This window comes from Gavia stellata, chromosome 9, assembly GCF_030936135.1.
Source record: "Gavia stellata isolate bGavSte3 chromosome 9, bGavSte3.hap2, whole genome shotgun sequence".
Classification (NCBI taxonomy): domain Eukaryota; kingdom Metazoa; phylum Chordata; class Aves; order Gaviiformes; family Gaviidae; genus Gavia; species Gavia stellata.
In genome coordinates this window covers 25,988,942-26,007,991 of record NC_082602.1, presented here as the reverse complement: position 1 = coordinate 26,007,991, position 19,050 = coordinate 25,988,942, and the positions used below count along the sequence as shown (strand labels likewise).

The window sequence follows — 19,050 nt, the reverse complement described above, 5'->3', positions numbered from 1 at the left end:
CTCGCAGAGTAATATTAGGGATAAGAACTGAATTAAAGCTTACTTTCTTTCACAGAATTCCTCTGAGAGAGAAGACTGTAATAACGATGAGCCCCCTAGGAAGATCATTCCCGAGAAGAATTCACTTAGACAGGTATGTGATCAGTCTCTTTAAAAATGCAATAAAACTTTCTAGCTATTTGAATCCTTAAATGCTTCTGGAAGCTGAAGTCTGACTTGTGCTCATGGAAATCCTTTCTTTTCTCCTTTGAAGTCTGAACAAGTCACATTGTACCCAGGAAAATCAGACACAGAGATTTAGCTTTCAGGAGAGTTTGATGACTATACTTCTGTATACTGCAGTCAGCTGTGACTCTCTAGTTTTACCTTTCTCCATGTGGTGTTCATCAAGACCTCTTCAGCTTTTTCTTCTATAATTGTTCCTATCTTGTTTGTAGTATATTTCGCCTTGCTTCAGATCAAGAGTCTCAAAGTGTTCTACAGCAATTAAGCTTTTCATTGCTCTTGAAGGTAAATTTTCTTGGAGGTGATATCCAGGTTAATAACCTGAAAAATGACCTGTTCTTGTTTCTTCTACACTTGTGTAAATTACTAATGGGTAGAAAGGAGAAAGGGTGGTCTGATAAAACATAATGTCTTTGCATTTTATATATAGTAAAGCAAATTTCTTACCAATTCAAAAGAATCATTTTTTTTAATCCCCATGGTCAACAAAGGGAGGCTGGCCTTTGATTTCTGGGGGATTTAAGTCACATTTAGTGATTTCAGATAATTTTTCACCTTGCTCTTTCTCCCCACTGCAACCTTCAGGCAGCAGAAGCAAAAATATGTCTGTGCCTCAGCTGCTCGAGGTTGCTGCCTGGGGTATCGGAGTAAAACCATTGATGAACGTGACTTAAGTGAATACCCCAGGCCACACATTGCAACAGCTGAGGAATTGCCATATTTCCTTTTGCATCTCAGCCACAGGAGCAGCAGTCTGAGGCAGAGGAATACAGTGGTACTACACTGCCCCACTGCTGCTATTTCCAAGAGAAATTGTGGGTCAGAACCATAGTAAAGGAAGAAATATCTTTTTGATAAACTGTGCTTGAGCTCAGAGTTGTTTTTGGGAGGGTGTTGGGGTTTTTTTGTTTTGGTTTGGTTTTTTTAATAATGTATTGTGTTAGGAGTGTTTGATTTTGTGGGAGTAGGTGTCATGTGAAGGACTGCATGTGGCTAAGACAGGTCCATCTAACAGACGTAGTCCATGTAAGTCTTTTAGACAAGAGGCAATATGCTAGGATAATGAATGAGGTCCCAGATATTGCTGAGAAAGATTACCTTGTAGAATTGATTAAATATGTTACACCAAACTTAAAATGTTTCTGGCATTCAGCAACAAACAACAAGAACTAGAGGAAGAGGGCAAAGCTACTAGGTCCTACTGTGTATCCCCAGGATAGCCAACAAGGTCCCCAGCACATCAGAAAACTTTTTTTTTTCATCTTAGAGTTATCTTATTGATGGTAAGCCTTCAGGTTCAACAAGAAAAGGTGTATGTCTCTTCTCCAAGAATAGGTTCATAGTAAGAGATGTTAAGTCAAAAGGAACATGAGTTACCTGTTTTGTGTGCCTTCTCATCGCACTGAGTCTTTCCTCATGATTATTGATTAAGGAGGAGACAAATATTCATGAGCAGTATTATACAGATCAAGAAGCTACAGTTTCTTGAGTTGCATTTCCCTTCTGTTATATTTCAATCTGCCGAAGTATTATAGAATCATAGAATCGTTTAGGTTGGAAAAGACCTTTAAGATCATCAAGTCCAACCATTAACCTAACACTAAACCATATCCCTAAGTGCCTCATCCACACGTCTTTTAAATACCTCCAGGGATGGTGACTCCACCACCTCCCTGGGCAGCCCGTTCCAATGCCTGACAACCCTTTCAGTGAAGAAATTTTTCCTAATATCCAATCTAAACCTCCCCTGGCGCAACTTGAGGCCATTTGCTCTTGTCCTGTTCTTAATGTCCAGGGAAAGCTATCTTTTCCATAGGCCCACAATTCATCATAACCAAGATGACTAGATATCAAGAACACACTTAAAAACCCACTTGTACTGTCCAAATATTTCATATTGGAAGTAATTCACATGGACATTGTTTACTTTGAAGATGGTTATCTGTGTTTCAGGATATTGTTGAGAAGTTGTATCGGTTTCCATCTTTGTGTCCAGTCTTTACAGTGACAGATGCAGGACAAAATCCTTGGGTCTTCTGATTGCTATCTGGGGCCTTTTGTGCTGAGAACAGTGTTTGTGGACAAGTTCAAGAGGTAGTCTTAGTCTTAAAGCAAGTGCCCTCTTGTCTAGATCATAGGAGGTAGTTGACCATGATTTTGTACCTGTTGTAGAAGGAATTTTGGTTCTTTATGTAGGCATAAATAAGGCTGAGCATTTTGGAAGCTGATTGCTCCTCTTCTCTATCAGTGATGGACAAGAAGCAGTGGGGAGTTTTCCATCTCTATTTGCAGAAATCAGACACATATGCAGCCATGTGTCCTTATACTCATAATCAATGAGTAGAGTGATACTTACTGGGAAGATCTGCATCTTCTACAGGAAGGTGTGCAGAGTGGCTACCCTGTCTTACATCTATCCATACTTTGTAAAACCCAGAAGTTCTGACATGCAAATGCTGTCAAAGCAGTAATACACAAAAAGTGCTTTCCACCTTAGTGGAAAGATGCTAACTTGTTAAACTGAGTATACAGTTTCAAATTTTTCGTCCCTCCCTTAAGACACCACTATTAAAATTTCATTATTGGGGAACATGAACCGCCATGCACAGAGGAATTGAATGTGTGTATGTTGGTAAAGGAGAAGTCTGTTTACTTAAATGGTCTTTCCAGTGAAAGTGTCCACATATTTAGTACTTTTTTATTAGCTTTAGAAAATTAATGAGATGCATCAGACCACTTCAGGGAAAGTATGATGTCTTGACATGTTCAGCTGCTGACAAGTTTAAGTAAAGGTGCATTACCTTTTCTTGCCTTGTTTGCGGTGCTGGTATGCAGCCTTAGCCATAAATGTTTTCTCAGGTGGGTTTGTGGAACAGACATACCAGAAGGTGGAGGTAATAAGGAGGTGTTATGGTTATTTAAGCATCTGAAGTTGTAAGCAGGAGCTGAAGACGCCCATTGCTCAGTGCTGTGGACCTCTTATTAGGAGAAATATCATTCTTCTGCTGATTAAAATGGTTTTTGGAGAAGGGTGTCTTCAGAAGTCTCAACAAGTGGAGCTGTCCTTGGCATGCTAGAAGTGGGAGGCACAGCCACTCTTAGGTGCATTAGGGGCAGCAAGGCACAAGAGACATAGAGATTAGCACTGGGAAAGGAAACAGAAAAAGGCAATGAACTTGACACTGTTAGCTGAAACAGCGAAAAGTTCTAAGCTATGACACACTTTGAAGTAAGGATGAAAATGTTCAGTTCTTGTTGAGAGCTTGATCTGACAAAATTAAATTTTGAAGGGGTAAACTGACAATCATAGTATGAAAACAGAATTCAGAAAAAACAATGACAAGTGGCAAAAGTTTTTGGCAACTTTATTTAAGCTAACAAACGAATTTTCACACTGCAAAGTTATAAATTAATTTTAATAGGCTGATCCAGATGGTCCATTTGGAAAATGGATAGCTTGATCTGTTGAAAATTAAACTAAATTTATCTCTCTCATACTTCAAACTGAAGTAAGCGTGAGAAGAGTGCCCATTAAGTCCAGCTCATACAGATGGACCGGCAGGTCACACATGGGACTAATCTGATTCATTTTAAAAATAAATGCATGAGTTATTGAATCAGGTTCCTGTTTCAAGCCCTGCGTGTGAGCGTGTGTGTGTGTGTGCTGCCCTTTCAAAGGGACTTGCAAATGCTTCAGTGCCTTTTTAACCTGTGTGTTTCCATTTTAATTCAACTTCCTTGCCAAAAAACATAATTAGTTTTCACTGCCTATCATTTAGTGTTAGACCCAAACACTAGATTGATTAGGTCAGACATTTGTTATTTTAAGGGCTATGTCTCCATTCTTCATTTATGAAGAACATGAGCTCAATAGTCTTGGGGAGAGAGCCGGCCTTTAGAAACTGGGAAGGGGAAGCTCTCTGGGGGCCCCTCCAGCCTTTTAGCTTCTGGGTGTTTTTAACAGAGCCATGAATGCAGATTTGTAAATTTATTGCAGTGCCATCTGGTTTTTTTGCAGGAACCGTATTATTGTTGGCTCGTATCTGTCTATTGTGGTGGTCACTCCCCGGGAGCTTGCCCTCATAGTCCTAAGGAAAGTGATGAATAGTGGGGGTCAGCATGAATAGGTCACAGGGCAGCTGTCCGGGGCCGCCCTGAACTTGATTACCCCGCTGGTTTTTAAAGAAGACGGGCACAATGCAGGTTGTTTAAAATCCTCCTTCCCTTCTCTTCGGTGGAGCAATAATGAAGTGCCTTTTGCTGCCGTGGTTTGTCTGTGGGTGAAGGTGCCTTGTGGGGAAATGCTGGCAGCAGTGAGGCTGCCGCACCGTACCTCCTGCAAACCTCACGTTGGACTCTGCTGCCTTTCTGTAAGCTTCCAGATGGAAGTCCAGGGGAAAAAAATCCCTGTCTGTTACCCCATTCAAACAGGCCCCTTAGCATTTTCAAGAATTTTCCCTCTTACCATTTTGGCACAGAATATTACCTCAGTTCATTCTTACGGATTTGAGATAATTTTGTAAAATTACATGTAGCACCTAAAACACGCTCTATGGTCTATTTCAAAGTTAAAATAGGCACAATCTGATCTTAAGAGTTTAAAGCCAATACACAAGCAAACGATAAGAAGCAGACAGTGGTTAAAGAAGGTAGAGCAAAGGAAAGACAAGAAGTAGCAACCGTCAACCGTTTACTTCCAGCTGGTAGCCTCATCCCGCTGCTTAGGGCTCCTCTCCAGGCTTATTTCTCCTCCTCAAAAGTATTTCTGCTGTGCCAAGTTGAAGCCATCTTTTCGACTTGAGGGGAAGGTTACATGGTGGGGAGGGAGTGAGGGTGCTTCAGCTTCCTCCCTCCTTTCCTCCCTCCCTCCCTCTGGGGAAGATGCTGCAATTCAAATTTGGCTTCTGTTGGAGAGCTGGCCAAGGCAGGACATACCTGGTCTGTAAAGTTATCCTGGTTACCCCGTCTTTTATGCTATTAATGCTTGCTAGTAAGGAGTTGCTGGTTGAAAAGCCTCCTGAAATTGCTAAACCTGTGTCCTTAATCTTACCTTTAAGATGATTCCTTCTGTTTATTTTTTTTCTTTATTCTCAAACAACGACAAAAAATTACTTCCATTCCTCTGTGACACTTAATGCATGTTAAAAAACTAGCCAAGGCGGGTTGTGCCGGAGTCTAAGTTACAATGGGAATGCTGCCTTGTGGCGGAAAGGCCACTGGGCTCTTTCAGCATTAGTGCTAATAGGAGTCTGTCACCCCGCCACATTTCTGCATTCCTCTGTAATTGAGTAAATTGCAAGTGTTGTCTGCTCCCCCCCTGCCCTTTGTGTCCATGTCCACTTACCATCCGAAGAACGTGGGCAGTGATAAATAAAGCGCTGAACAGGGCTCTCAACTCTTTGAAAGCAGCATGTTGCCAGCCCCCTAGTTATATTTCTTTAAGTGTTTATGTTTTTCTGTATTCTTTCTCTTGTGTGGCTGGAACCCTGGGGATCCAAAGCCATGAGAGAGGCCAAGAAGCTAACAAAGTAGCTGTCCCCTTGTTAGCTTGTTCCTTTCTTCTTTAAAAAACAAGATGAAAACCATCTGGCTCAGGGCATTACATTTTCCTCCCCCATGCACCTCTATAGATGAAGAGTTTCACCTGCAGTGAGGGTTTACATTGATTAGGGAGGGAGCAGTAATTCAAGCCTCCATCCACCTCAGTGATACTTTGCAGTCTTTAAAGGTGCTGACCCATTGAGTTAAACTGTCAAGGGAGGATAAAAAAGGATCTTCATCCCGGGAGGTAACAGCTGCCAGGTTTTCAACACCTTGCACGCTGCTGGAAAAATGTCACAAATTGTCAGTGGAAAGAAAAATCACTTGGCTGCCATCTTCCCTTAATGATGTCCCGTATAAAATGAAAGATTTAAGGGTTTAAAAATCAGCAAGTAGCTGTCAGGAAAAAAAATCCTGAGGGATTTTGAACAATGGCCCCAACAAGATATATCCCGAAAGACTCTGAATAATGCATCCAGGTTGGAATAACAGGATCTGATTGGGATGACCATGGTTATCTTTGCACAGTGGGACAAGAGGGAAGTGAAAGCAGCAGCAGCACAGAAGTTTAACATTACCATGGTTTTTTTTTAAAAAAGCAAGTCTGATTCATAAGCCAGTGAGCTGAGAGAAGACATACTGTATTTCTGCTCTTTTGAGGACAATTTGTTTTCAAGCAGCTACCAGATGGCTAAATACCACGACATTTCCTTTTTCTTTTTTTTTCTTCTTTTCTTTAACAAGAGATCTAGTTCTCCTTGCTCTTTGTTTTTGTTTGTTTTAATGCTTTTAGGTTGCTGAACAACCCCGTGGTGTTTGGGCATTGTGATATACTCTTTTTTTGTTTCCCTCCCTGTGCATTGATGGATGAGGAAAAAAGATCTTCAGCTTTAATCTAATTTCAGATAACAGGCAGATTGGAGTAAGGCTTTTTGTTTGTACTGTCTTGAGATTTTTTGTTTTAGGGGCCTTCCCCCCCCCCGCCCCCCCATTTGGTTTAGGTAAGTCATTTTAATTGTACTGAGTAATTAGAAGGTACACACAGCCAAGGGAGCTTTGTTATGATAATTGCTCAAGAAAACCCACTCCTCAACTACCATTGCCATGTGTTGAGACACGTCTTCCCTCTAGTGGCAATATTAAGGACTCTGGCTTTCACAGTCGGCAAGGTGTAATTGCAATATGACAAACTGTGCTTTAGGGAAACTCCTGTAAATGATCTAGTTTTTTGTTTGTCTGGTCTTTATTTTGTCTTACGACTTTCCGTGAAAACGACCCTTCCCAGGGCTGGGCTAGGGATAGCAAAAATTTTCTCTTAAGAAAATAATCGTGGAGAATCCTGGGTAATGTCTTACAGCTTGACTTAATTCTAGTCTTCTTTTTAATTACCTGTTTATAAAAACGTTTTTAAATTTGTTGAGATTACTTAATTCTTTCAGAAGAAGCACTTCATTTGAAATAAATAAATAAATTGCATTTATTTTAAATAGTCCATGTGAAAGACCTTTAAAGGGTAATTAATGCACGTCTCCTAAGACTCTAAGTAAGATGAAAGCGATCTTTCCAAATCTGCTGGAGTGATTTGTTTATATAACTTCCCACTTCTGCTGAATTCTTCTGAGCCTAATAACTTTTTTTCTAACCGTTTGGCAATTTGTGCTTAGCTACAAAAGCCCTTGTTCAAAAAGAACAGTTTAATAATCTTTTCTCTGAAAATGACTTGAAAGGAGGGAATGGGTTTTGTCTTTTTGCTCTGGTTTTATTAGTGTTATCTTTCTCTGATAAATCATGTAATTATTAACTATTGGGGGGGGAAATCTTATTGAACTCCTGGGTTGCAGCTTCTATTAAAAAGTGGAGTTTTGTTCAGGGACTGGGATTCTCAGAATAAATGGCCAAAGAAATGGATTTCAGTTGGCAGAAAAGCTGTGCGTGTGCACACACACAGAGTTCTGCCTGGGGTTCGAGGCTTCAGGTTGGCATTCAGTCTTCGTCCAGAGCTACACAGACAAGAGTAGAAATGTTTATGTGTTTATGTCAAAGAGCAGGATCATACTTTCTTTAAAAAGAAAAATGTAACCAAAGACGCTTACAGAATGAGATCAGCTACAGCTCTATCTTTAGTGAACCATAGTCTAGCATCTCTGTGGCATTTTAAGCCTTTGGCTGAGAGTGAATACAGCTTTGTGGTTCCCCTGCTTCTGACATGATTTGGTACTGCCATATATTTGTAGGGTTTTTTTTTTTTTTCATTAGAGCTTGTTTTGCTATAGGGCTGCTTAACACTGTTCTCAAACGGCTTTTGCAAGGTTAAAGGAATGCAGCTTGGTAACAAGTTTGTGTCATTTTAAATGTATACCTCCCAGTAAATAAGGAGGAACCTTGCAATCAATCCCTTTTAGTGTGTTATATGTTTCACCTGACAACTAAGCCCTCTATTGATTAACCATTACTTTGTTAGATAATCTCATGTCATTGAACTCACAGTAAAAATTAAACTCTTTAAAATGTTTTACCCTAGCAGCAGTGTGAAAATTGAAAACTTGTTCAGAATTACAGCCAGCTTCCACAAAGAGGGTAGTTTTCAACAAACTGGTTTATGTTTGCATGCTTTATATGCAATATAAAAACATATTAAAGCACTCCAATGCAAAGCTATCTGCCTGTGGCATTGAACCAGGCTACCATTTCAGACTGCTTTTCCTTGGCGAAGAAACCTCTTATCTCGATGGAAGGTGAGGAGAAACTTGAACAGTTTTGGTGCAAATTAGATAAGATTTGTAAAAGGGGCGAGCTTTAAAGGTGAGCTTGAGAAATTTGCTTTTCTGAGGCTTGGTTCTGGTTTTGATTTTCTTGGTTTTCTTCCAGGTTAGTCAGTGTTCCCACAGGCATCCGAACGAACAAAAGGAGGTACTCTGATGTTGCAGTGTAGCATGAAACGCCATCAAATGTTTCACCTAAAATGTAGGGCTCTGCATTATTACTTGATGATACGACATTCATTCTACTTTCGGTTAGGTCTGTTCACTAGTAACTCTTAGCGTACGAACACAAATATAACAATACCAGATGACATCAAATCTTCATGTCCAGCAGTAATCTTCTCTCACAATAGCCAGTAACTGCTGCCTACAGAGGAATGTTAGAAGAGGGCAGCCATATAATGCTACCTTCACAGTGTATTCTCCCAGCTTCTCATGACTTGACTTCCTGAGCCAGATGCAGCTTCTTTGCAACATTATCAAGACATTTCCATTGAGATCTATTAAGTAGAGGGACATTACCTCTTTTTCCCCCTGGACTTTAAGGGAGAAACTAGGCTTTCATCTGTGTTTTTACTTGAAACCTTTTTAAACATATTGTAGAACATGAACATGAATCTTCTTTACCCTTTTTATTCATCCCACAAGGCAAATAATGCATTCTTCCCTGAGAATGTGAAAACAAGAACAGAACAACTTTGTAACTTTGCAAACATAGTAATGACGTTGAACTGAAGATCACTGTATGTTTTATTCTCAAATCTGCATCCTGATGGATTGAATACATTATACATACTCCTTTTAACTTTCTTTCTTCCCCCACTACTTTTATTGAGAAACAAAGAGCTGCTAAAGGACTAAATGGTCATCAGGTAATTTGGTACTTAGATCTTTATGTTATAAAATTACTGTGTAAAAGTTGATTCTCACAGTAAAAGCATGTTCTTGTCTCTTTTCTGTGGCGGAAAAGGTTGGGAAGGAGGGATTTAAGTATCGTTGGCATGTTGTGAAGGGCAGAGAGGTATTGTGAACATGGGAATGCCCAGGTCAGTCAGACCCAGCGTCTGCTCATCCAGTGCTGACTCCAGCACTGTCGGTGGAAGATGCTGTTGAATGACAGCAAATGGGTCTGGCCACTCTCTGTGCTCCATTCTCCTGCTCCTGCAGCATCTACTGCTGTTGCACTAGGGATGTCTGGGGGATATCTCTGCCAAATACTCTATGGACCTGCTGTCCATGAGTTTGTTTAATCCCTTTCTCCACTTGCTGATGTTGTTTCTCTCCACGGTGTCCTGGGGCAGCAAGCTCCAGAAGTTCACTGCCTGCTGTGTGAAGAAGTGTTTCATTTTATCTGCTTTAAATTTATACTATACTAATTCCATCAAGTGTCACTAGTCCTGTTTTTTGGGATTTGTTGAACAACTTATGCTGGAAATTCATTTGGTGCTGTTCACACTAAGAGGTTCTGTGTGGGTGAAAATAATAAAAATTAAGCAATTCCTTGGAATAATTATTTGTATCTACATTCTGACACGCACACAACTTTTGAATAGTGGCATAGTGAGGCTTCCTTCCTTCTCAGAAAGTTCTATGGTTTTTGGATTTAGCATTTAGTATTTCACATTGCGTTTTTGGATTTTCTGGTCTTTCCCAATTGTAAATGTTAGAGAAAGCCTGTTGTCAGCCCGGCTTTTAAACAGCTGGCCTGCTACCAACGTTTGTGCATACCTGTCTTGGGAGGAAAAAGACTGGCAAGATCTGAGTTTGGTTCATGGTTCAGTTCATGGAGCCACAGGCTTCCCTGTTACTTGCAGTAAATATTTTTGTGGATGAGCTTTTCATCTGCAAAGTGGAGTTAGTAGCTTTCTTCAAGTCAGGGCTCCTCATAAAATTTACAGTATGTAGCAGATAAGTTGTACAGAAATACTGCTACTGGAATTTTAGGAATTAAATTGCAAATGACGGAAATCACAGATTTATGATAAATGGGCTAAATAAATGAACAAAGAATCTTAGCAACTCTTCATGGTTTTTCAGTTTCAGAATCTGGTTGAATTTAACTAACACGATGCTTATAAAATGAGGTTTGCATGGTATTGTCTGAACGTCAGTGCAAAGCAGATGGTGTCAACTTTCTGTCCACCAGTTGGGCCACTGCATCTAAGCCACGATTTATAATAGTTTATGCCATTCTGATCTTTCTTCTGAGGAGAAAGTGCTGTGCATACCAGAGTGATGGTTTTATGATGTTGGCAAATATTTGTAAGAGGCTAAGTTGAGTCCATCAGACTTCTGTTTGCTTGTAGCCTAATCCCAGTTTGAATCTGAACCTCCCCTGCTGAAAGATGCACTCTGTTCATCTGCACGGCACTTTGAAGGGATTCGTGTATTTGAATTTTGCCGTTTCTCCTTCTGGATCCGGAGTCAGAAATTGCTAGCTGGCTGCTAGTTGCTGCAGATATCGGTGTTATAACTTGTAAGGAGATCTCCTGGAGCCAGGATATTCTGCATTCCTGTCTGTCACTGGTTGTTTTCTGGTTAGAGAGCTCACTGAGAAGTAAAACATGAACTGCTAAAGTGGTGGAGAAGATAGGGCTTCTGTGCTCCTTTTTGTTTCTGTTTCACGATGATGTTTAAAGGGCGTCTGTAAAGAAGTAAGGTGGACAGGACTGTGATTTCCTGAATTTCCACGAGAGTGTCTGTACTGTGCCGGACCAGTACAGATCCACCTGAGCCAGTATACTGATTTGCCATGGTGGGCAATAGGGAGTGTTTAATGAGGATCATAAGAACTTAGGTGAATAACGTTATAAACTGATTGTGAACACTCAGTTCCCGTCGGTTGGTGCTTACCGTCCTCCTGAGCTGGAAAATGTTAGGAACACTGGGTTTGTGGATGTATGTCTTATCGCTCAGCATAACCCCCTTTTAATCTCTTTGCATTCTTGCCTCTGACGTCCTTTGCAATGCATTCCTCTGCTGGTTTGTGTGTTGCTACTGCCTGCATCTTGTGCAGAGTCAGGCCTGTGGCAGAGGGGCAAAAAAAGGAGGTAATTTGTTTGGTGCTTAGCGCTGAGGGAATCGGGCTCTGATGACGTAGCTTTGGAGCAGAGGGAGAGGTTTAGGAGCCCTTAGTATGCCAGTGTTCCCTGCAGGTTTTGTAACCTATGGCAGGTTTGAGGTTGAATTAGTTTCAAATCAAACAAAAAGAAATCTGTAGCAAGCCCTGAAAGAAGGATCTTCAGAGATTGCCAGTGAGTATTGCAGGGAGAGGACTGACAGGCAGTTCACTACAAATCTTTGTGTGTCCTCCCCTTAAGGCAATCTTACAAATATCATGAATGTTAGTATGTTTTACTTAGAGCTCTTAAAAGTGTTTTTGTAGCAAGTTTAATTTCATTCTCTTTCAACATGCTTCTTGGGTTTTCCCCACGTAACTATTTGAGGTATCAACATCTTCTCTGTGGTCCACTTAGGACTCTTGCAACAAAGCAAGTTTGTGCTTGCTTTTGGGCTGCCACTTTTGCTTGGGAGCAGTTTTCTGTAAATGGTGACAGGCACTGTGGTTTTAATTCAATACTGGAGCTCTTAGGTGCTAATATACTCCTACTAATACTAGAAAACATGAGCTTAATCACGTAGTAATTAAAAAGGTGTTGAAAGTTGGAGAGGGGGGGAAAGCTTCCATTAGAAACTCCTGAGTTCTTCAGGCATCTTAGTTTAAATAGCCAAATCAACCAAAGTATAATTTCAAGCTCACTTCATAAATACTGTTCATATGCTGCCCTTATAAAAGGGAGAGACTATGAGTAATGTGTTCTGCAAAGACTCCAAAGTCTGCAGCCTGAGCTGAGGGTCCTCTGGGCAGGACAGTGTATGAGTTAAAGAAAAAAGACATTCTACTTTAAAAGAAAAAGCTTTCCAAAATTGGGCAGATCAAATACAGTGAGTGAGATGTGGTCTGCATTTGCTCCCTTCTGATTATAACCTTCATACTGTCCCTGTGTATTTTTACCTGTCGTGGTTTAAGCCCAGCTGGCAACTAAGCACCACACAGCCGCTCGCTCACTCCCCCCCTGCCCCAGTGGGATGGGGGAGAGAGTCGGAAAAGTAAAAGTGAGAAAGCTCGTGGGTTGAGATAAGAACAGTTTAATAAGTGAAATGAAATAAAATAAAATAATAATAATAATGATAATAATAAAAATTGTAATGAAAAGGAAAATAACAACAACAACAAACAAGAAAGGCAAGTGATGTAAATGAAAACAATTGCTCACCACCCTCCTACCGATGCCCAGCCCAAGCAGCGGTCCCCCAGCCAGCTTTCCCCCTGGTTTATATACTGAGCATGACATCATATGGTATGGAATATCCCTTTGGTCAGTTGGGGTCAGCTGTCCTGGCTGTGTCCCCTCCCAACTTCTTGTGCACCCCCAGCCTACTCGCTGGTGGGGTGCTGTGAGAAGCAGAAAAGGCCTTGACTCTGTGTAAGCGCTGCTCAGCAGTAACTAAAACATCCTTGTCTATCAACACTGTTTTCAGCACAAATCCAAAGCACAGCCCCATACTAGCTACTATGAAGAAAATTCTATCCCAGCCAAACCCAGCACATTACCTGATAAAGACAGGGGATGTTTATTAACATTTGACTACAGTGTGATAACTAGTATGTAGAAATCACCTTGCTTTAGTTGTTCAGTTATGCAGCATTTTGTGAAAGACAGAACAACTAAGATCAGATATTTTTTTCCCTTTTCAAAGAAAAGAGGAGAAAAATCTTTTTTTTGTTTGTATTTTGGAACTATAAAATTGCACATAGCTTCTCAGAGAATGTGCATGCCCTCAACATAGGCTTTTGCTGTAAACTAGTTTATTTTGGTTTGAAATGTTTACACCTTAGGAAAAAGGAAATGTAGTAGAGTTGTTGTGGGTTCCTGTGCCAAAAATGTGGTGCCTGAAAGAAAATCATGTTCATAACCATTTTAATCTTTCTGCAGACCTACAACAGCTGTGCCAGACTGTGCTTAAACCAGGAAACAGTATGTCTAGGAAGCACTGCTATGAAGACTGAAAATTGTGTGGCCAAAGTAAGTAAGAGAACGGGTTTTTTAGCAGATTGTTCATTGTTAATCAAAGAAAAATTCTTGTTAAAAATTACAGTTAGAAAAAATATTTAAACAGAAAGCAAGTATTTTGGATATGCTTTTCTGTCCTTCAGTGTAGAGTTTTCGGACTTGCTGTTTTTCTCTGTTGGAAATGATTGCTTGAGTCCTGATATCTAGGATTGAAGGCTTCATTCTGATATACAAGTAATAGGCTTTTCCAGTGGGATGACCTATGCCTGCCATGTAATTAGCTGTGGCAACTTCAAATGATAAATGTCCAGATATATGCTAAAAATACTGCATGAGAGCTCTTTGTATCATGGTTCCCTTTCTTAGCTATCAGAGGGGAGGTGCAAAAAGAAAGACCTTTCAATTAAAATACAGTGAATGCCGTATTTAAGGGAAAGGGAGGAAGGAGATAGGGCAGTCAGAATGGTAAGAAAATGGATAGCCTGTCAGAGAAAAGTCATTCCTTGAGAGCTGTAGTAGATGTGATTGGAAAAGATGAGATGCCATTAGCCACCCTCTTTTCTTAAAATTCAGCGTAACTGGAGTAAAATAACATACATGTATGGCTGTTTGTGAATGGAAAACATTTGAACTGTGATGCAATAGGTATAGAAAGACTGTGTGAAGGATGCGTTTAGCCTTGTGTACGCTTCGTATTTCCACTGAAAAGAAGTTTAGAATGGGCATGCAGGACAGATCAGTGCATGCAGCCATCTGTTACCGAAACCAGCTGGCATTTTGTTGCTCCTCTGTCACCACAATCCTGACCACTCAAAAGCCTGTTTTCTCTTTCGGTTATTTATTCCTTGATCTTCTTGAAGTCCTTTTTTTTTTTTTTGTACTTCAAATGGTTGTTAAAGGTGCCTTGTCCCTTCGGGGCCCACTTTTGTATTGACCTTTAAGATAATTTCCCATCTAAATCTTTTCTGGGATTTTGCTGGTGAAATTTGGATGTCCCATTACTTTTGTTTCCTGTCAGGGAATTGACCATCATAAAAGTTTGTCATGGCGCTTGCAGGTGGCTTAGCGCTCGTAAACTGTACTTGATATGCCAGGTTACCTTCCAGTGGAGAAGCACTTCTGAGAGAAGCTACCAATCTTGGGACAAAGTGCTAATATTTAATACCGACACCTCCATTCTTAGCTTTAGATGACTGGTATTGCACACTGCTTCCTAAGGTGCTTTATGATACAAAGTAGGTGAAACTCTTTGAGCAAGGCACCAGAGCAGCTCTGACTGAATTATATCAGCGTACAGCATCATTCTGATGCCATGAAGCAGCTCGCAGAAAGCTAGCTAGAGTAAACCCATTCAACCCCATCTGCTTTACAGCATCTTGTTTGACCTGATCATCTTACTAAGGAACAAGGATGTGCAAGAACTACAGCTCATTTACGTGATGCCTCTTTTAACTGAAATGACGTACCTTTAACATCCTAATGCCCCAAATAATAAACTCTCCTAAAACTATTTTACTATGGATCATGGTAAGAGGTAGTGGGTAGGGCTCAAGGCAGGAACAGCAAGACTTGTTTCATGTTATTGAGGATGAATTTGAACCATTGCCCTGGAGATGAAAAAGCATATGTTTTTAAAGTGTTGTGTCTCTATATGCTGTAGGACTATATATATGTATATATACTGTAGAACAATCTGCCATCACACATATACAGGAAAAAGCATGTATATACAGGTATACATGCATATATATACACACACGTACATATATATTTATAATTTTTTTATATATATATATATGAAAAAACATAAGGACTTTTCTGGGGATATATTTCCCCTAGTACTAGTTTGCCTGGCTATTGTACTGCTTTCCTTTGCCTTCCCTGCTACAAACCAAAATGAAATAGGTTCTAAGAAAGCTTGTCTTTCAAATTCCAGAAGTGTTGAAGCATTTATAAATCCAGTTAGCTAAATGCAGATGGCTTAGTGATGGCACAGGCAAATGGCACAACTGTTAAATGTTCCCTAGGTGAAGGGCTTAAATGGGATTTAAAGAGTTCAGAGGCCTTCTCCTAGCCTTATGCACATGGCGAGTTTTATCCTCCGTGATTGATGTGTTTTACAGCCTTGGACTTTAAAATGTTTTGTCAAGAGCGTGAATACTGGAAAGTATAGCTGTGGGTTTCTTTATCTACAGCACTTTTGGAAAAGGGATTTCAATTTTTTTTTAAAACTGGCATTGAAAGACAAAAAGGATTACTTTGGAAATCATGATTTACCTTTTCTGATTCTGCAGTGCAGTATCAGCCCTGACTGGGAGCCACAATCAGCATTATCATATACTTGTCAGAAGTGTCAGTCAGTCTGCAAGGGACAATGTGTTTTCTGAAAACAGAACTTCTTATTCTGCGCCCCCTTGCAATAAAGAAAATTGTGCTTTAAGAGTGTATTAATGCCATTTGCTGATTGTGTGCTTGATGTTTTTAAAATTTGTTCAAAGAATGACATGCGGTTTCACTTGAGGCCACACACATCAATATTGAGGTATCTTTTTTCAGACTGAAGCACTGTCCATCCGTCAAGCTCTCTTGTGAAGGGATGCTTTTGTACAGGACAGTCAGGTGTAACTTACCAACCTAACAACTGGCATTCTTTCTAAAATGGAGGGAAAAGAAATTTATAATAAAAATATACACATTTTCAAGTACGGAGAGTAGCGTAGGGCTCCTGTCTTTTTCACCACTCAAGGAAGTCAGTGTGTGTTAGGAAACCTTGTCTGCCTGGTCTTACATACAGTTATGCTGACTGTGTGGCCAGATGCCCAGTGGCTTTTGCAAACCTATGGATTATCTAGTTTTATTCAGACATTTAAAAATAAACCTAGAATATCATGTTCTGATGAACCTTTGTGTTTTATTCTTGGCCGTGCTTTTCTGGTATTTGTCCTCTGAAACTCCATTGATGAGACTTGGGCATATTTCGGTAGAAGCAAATAAGGAACCGTAGAAATAGTTTCAAGTGTGCTCCCGATTTGACTAAAGAGGTGGGATCTTGAATTAAAAATTATATATTGTGATGCACAGATGTCACCTGTGTGATCTGTAACATCAGTTCTCTTCCATCCTCAGGAGCATTAATCTTTTGGCATCTTTTTGCCCATTGCATTTGAGTGATCAACAGGTCTGATGTATATTTAACCTAATGTCTTTAAAAAAGAAATGCAATCTCTAAGTGTGTTTTTATATGTGTGTGTACACACATGCACACACATACATATATATAAAATCCTCCTGCTTGTCTCAGTAGAAACCAAAAAATGTCTGTGAGAGGATTTCTTTTTATGGTACTATTGATGTGCAACCACAAGTGGACAGCTTTCTCAGGAATTGGTGCTAGGTGCTTAAATAAGGTAGAAATGTATCATGAACCTGAGCTCCAAAGACAGGGTGTTTGGTTTTAATGAGGCTTATTGAAATCTGTCCAAATGAGCATCTGTTCCTATTGTTTGTTCCATATTTTGTAAGCCAGTATCTTCAGGCCAGATAATGGTGTTGGTGTGTGCTTCATCCTCAATTAGAGAGGGGCACAGCTAAAAATCCCCTGGCATCTGGTATGTCACTAGGATTCTTGTGATGCTCCTGGGTGTGCAAACAAGTTTCTCTTCTGTTCTGCGTCCAGGACCACTTACCTTCTGTGGTGACCTTCGCACTTTCTATTTGCTGTGCAGTGGGGGATTCTCTGATGTGCCTCCAGTCTCCTTGGCTGGATTATATTTATTTCTGTTTTCAAACAGAGGTCTTACCTTTTCACCCTTTCATAATGTGGGCTGTATTAGGTTTGAGTTTTGCTGTTCACTTAGTCCATTAGATTTTGCACTTCCCTGGATCACAGAAATATCCTTCTGATTCAAAGTGCTCTTTTCTTTCCCAGCAAGAGACTGGTGTACAGCTGCTCTCACAGAGTTCTACAGTCAATACCCATTTCCTGTATTCATTGGATAGGTCTTTAACTCCTGCAGTCAGTTCCAGTTCATATGTATCTGCTATATAAAGAAGTGTTCTCAGTTTCATTTTGCACTTTGAATTCTTTCCTAGGTGTGCCAGAGATAGGCACCCTATGGCATACCTGCCAGAGACAGCACAAAGACACCTTCTAAATGTCATGCAGCATCCCCAGGTTTCTACTTAGTTCTGAACTCAGCAGCAGCTGGGAGAGGTTCTCCACCTTTATCTTTATCTGCGATAAATGAAACTGGAGGAAGAAAACTACGGTCAAGCACACCACCCTTGAAGAATTAGACTTCTGTTTCAGGCCACTCCTTGCTACCCACATGTGATAACTGGTCCTGCTTTTTAAGGTCCTGGCAAACCAAGGGACTTATCAGGGTCTTTTAAGGATGTTATGTCTTCTAGGGAAACTTTGATTGCTGTTTATTGTACTTTTAAACGTGCGTGCTGCAGTGGTTACAGTATTGAACTAGGAATCTAGACAGGGTTCACAAGCTTTATTTTAGCACTGTGAATTTATTCTCTGTGGCCACGATGGCTTTTCTTGCTCCTCTTCAAAAAGGGAACTGAATAATACTCTCCTTGCAGAAATATTGTGAAATTTAACTGCATGGTGTTTGGTTGACCTTTGCATGAAAAGTCCTGCTTAAGCATGTGGTGATGTTCTGCCTGCTTGGCAAGCTATTTGTAGTGTACAGAGGGACAGAGCTATGTTCTACTCAATTCTGGAAACACAGAACAGGACTTGGCACTTCAAATATGCTATGTGAAATTTTCTTTCAAAGATGCATAGCATTATTTAGCTATAGCTACACATTTTACATTCAAGTATGATTCAGCTAAAGTAAGGAGTGGTGGAAGTAGCTAGTAATTGAAATCTACCTTCCTTTGTCGATTCTTTCTACATCGCTATTTCAGAATTTTTAGAATAAAAATAGTCTGCACAATAATAACGTTGAGCTCAGAATTTTTATATTAATTCAAAGGAGAAGCCATGAGTACTCTTTAATAAACAAACATTTAGGATGTTCCAGTTGGCAGTAGGACAAATGGATCTGAAGAGTGTCCCTCTTGTACTCTCAACTCCCTTTATGTCACAGATTGATGGCTTCTCTTTCCTAAGAGTGTCCCTGCATTTACTTTGCATGAACAACACAAGCAACTCAGAGTTCTGCTGTGATAAACCACTGAGTTGGTATATCTTCAGATAATGCATAGTTTTCCAGTGCTTTTGCAGGCTTCCCAGTCCTTGAGATTGAAATCAGAGCAATTTAATAATGAACAAATACATTCAGTTTCCTGATACTCCTTCCACTGTTTTAATGAAATAGTATGCTCCTCCATACCTTAATTTTTAGTATTAAGCTTCTGTGTAATGATGCAGAGGGGATGTCAGTGGACATGCTTCCAGCTCCAAACCCCTCAGTTAGCAGTGTCCCATT

General features: G+C 40.2%; 1 protein-coding gene across 1 annotated transcript in view; it reads left to right on the top strand.

Annotated features, from left to right (window-relative positions):
• Positions 1-19,050, top strand: part of BTRC (beta-transducin repeat containing E3 ubiquitin protein ligase) — a 120,139-nt gene that overhangs the window by 50,634 nt on the left and 50,455 nt on the right. The window contains exons 3-4 of the mRNA XM_059821067.1: positions 56-133; positions 13,526-13,615. Coding sequence (XP_059677050.1) covers positions 56-133; positions 13,526-13,615 — 168 coding nt within the window. The remainder of the gene's footprint in view (positions 1-55; positions 134-13,525; positions 13,616-19,050) is intronic.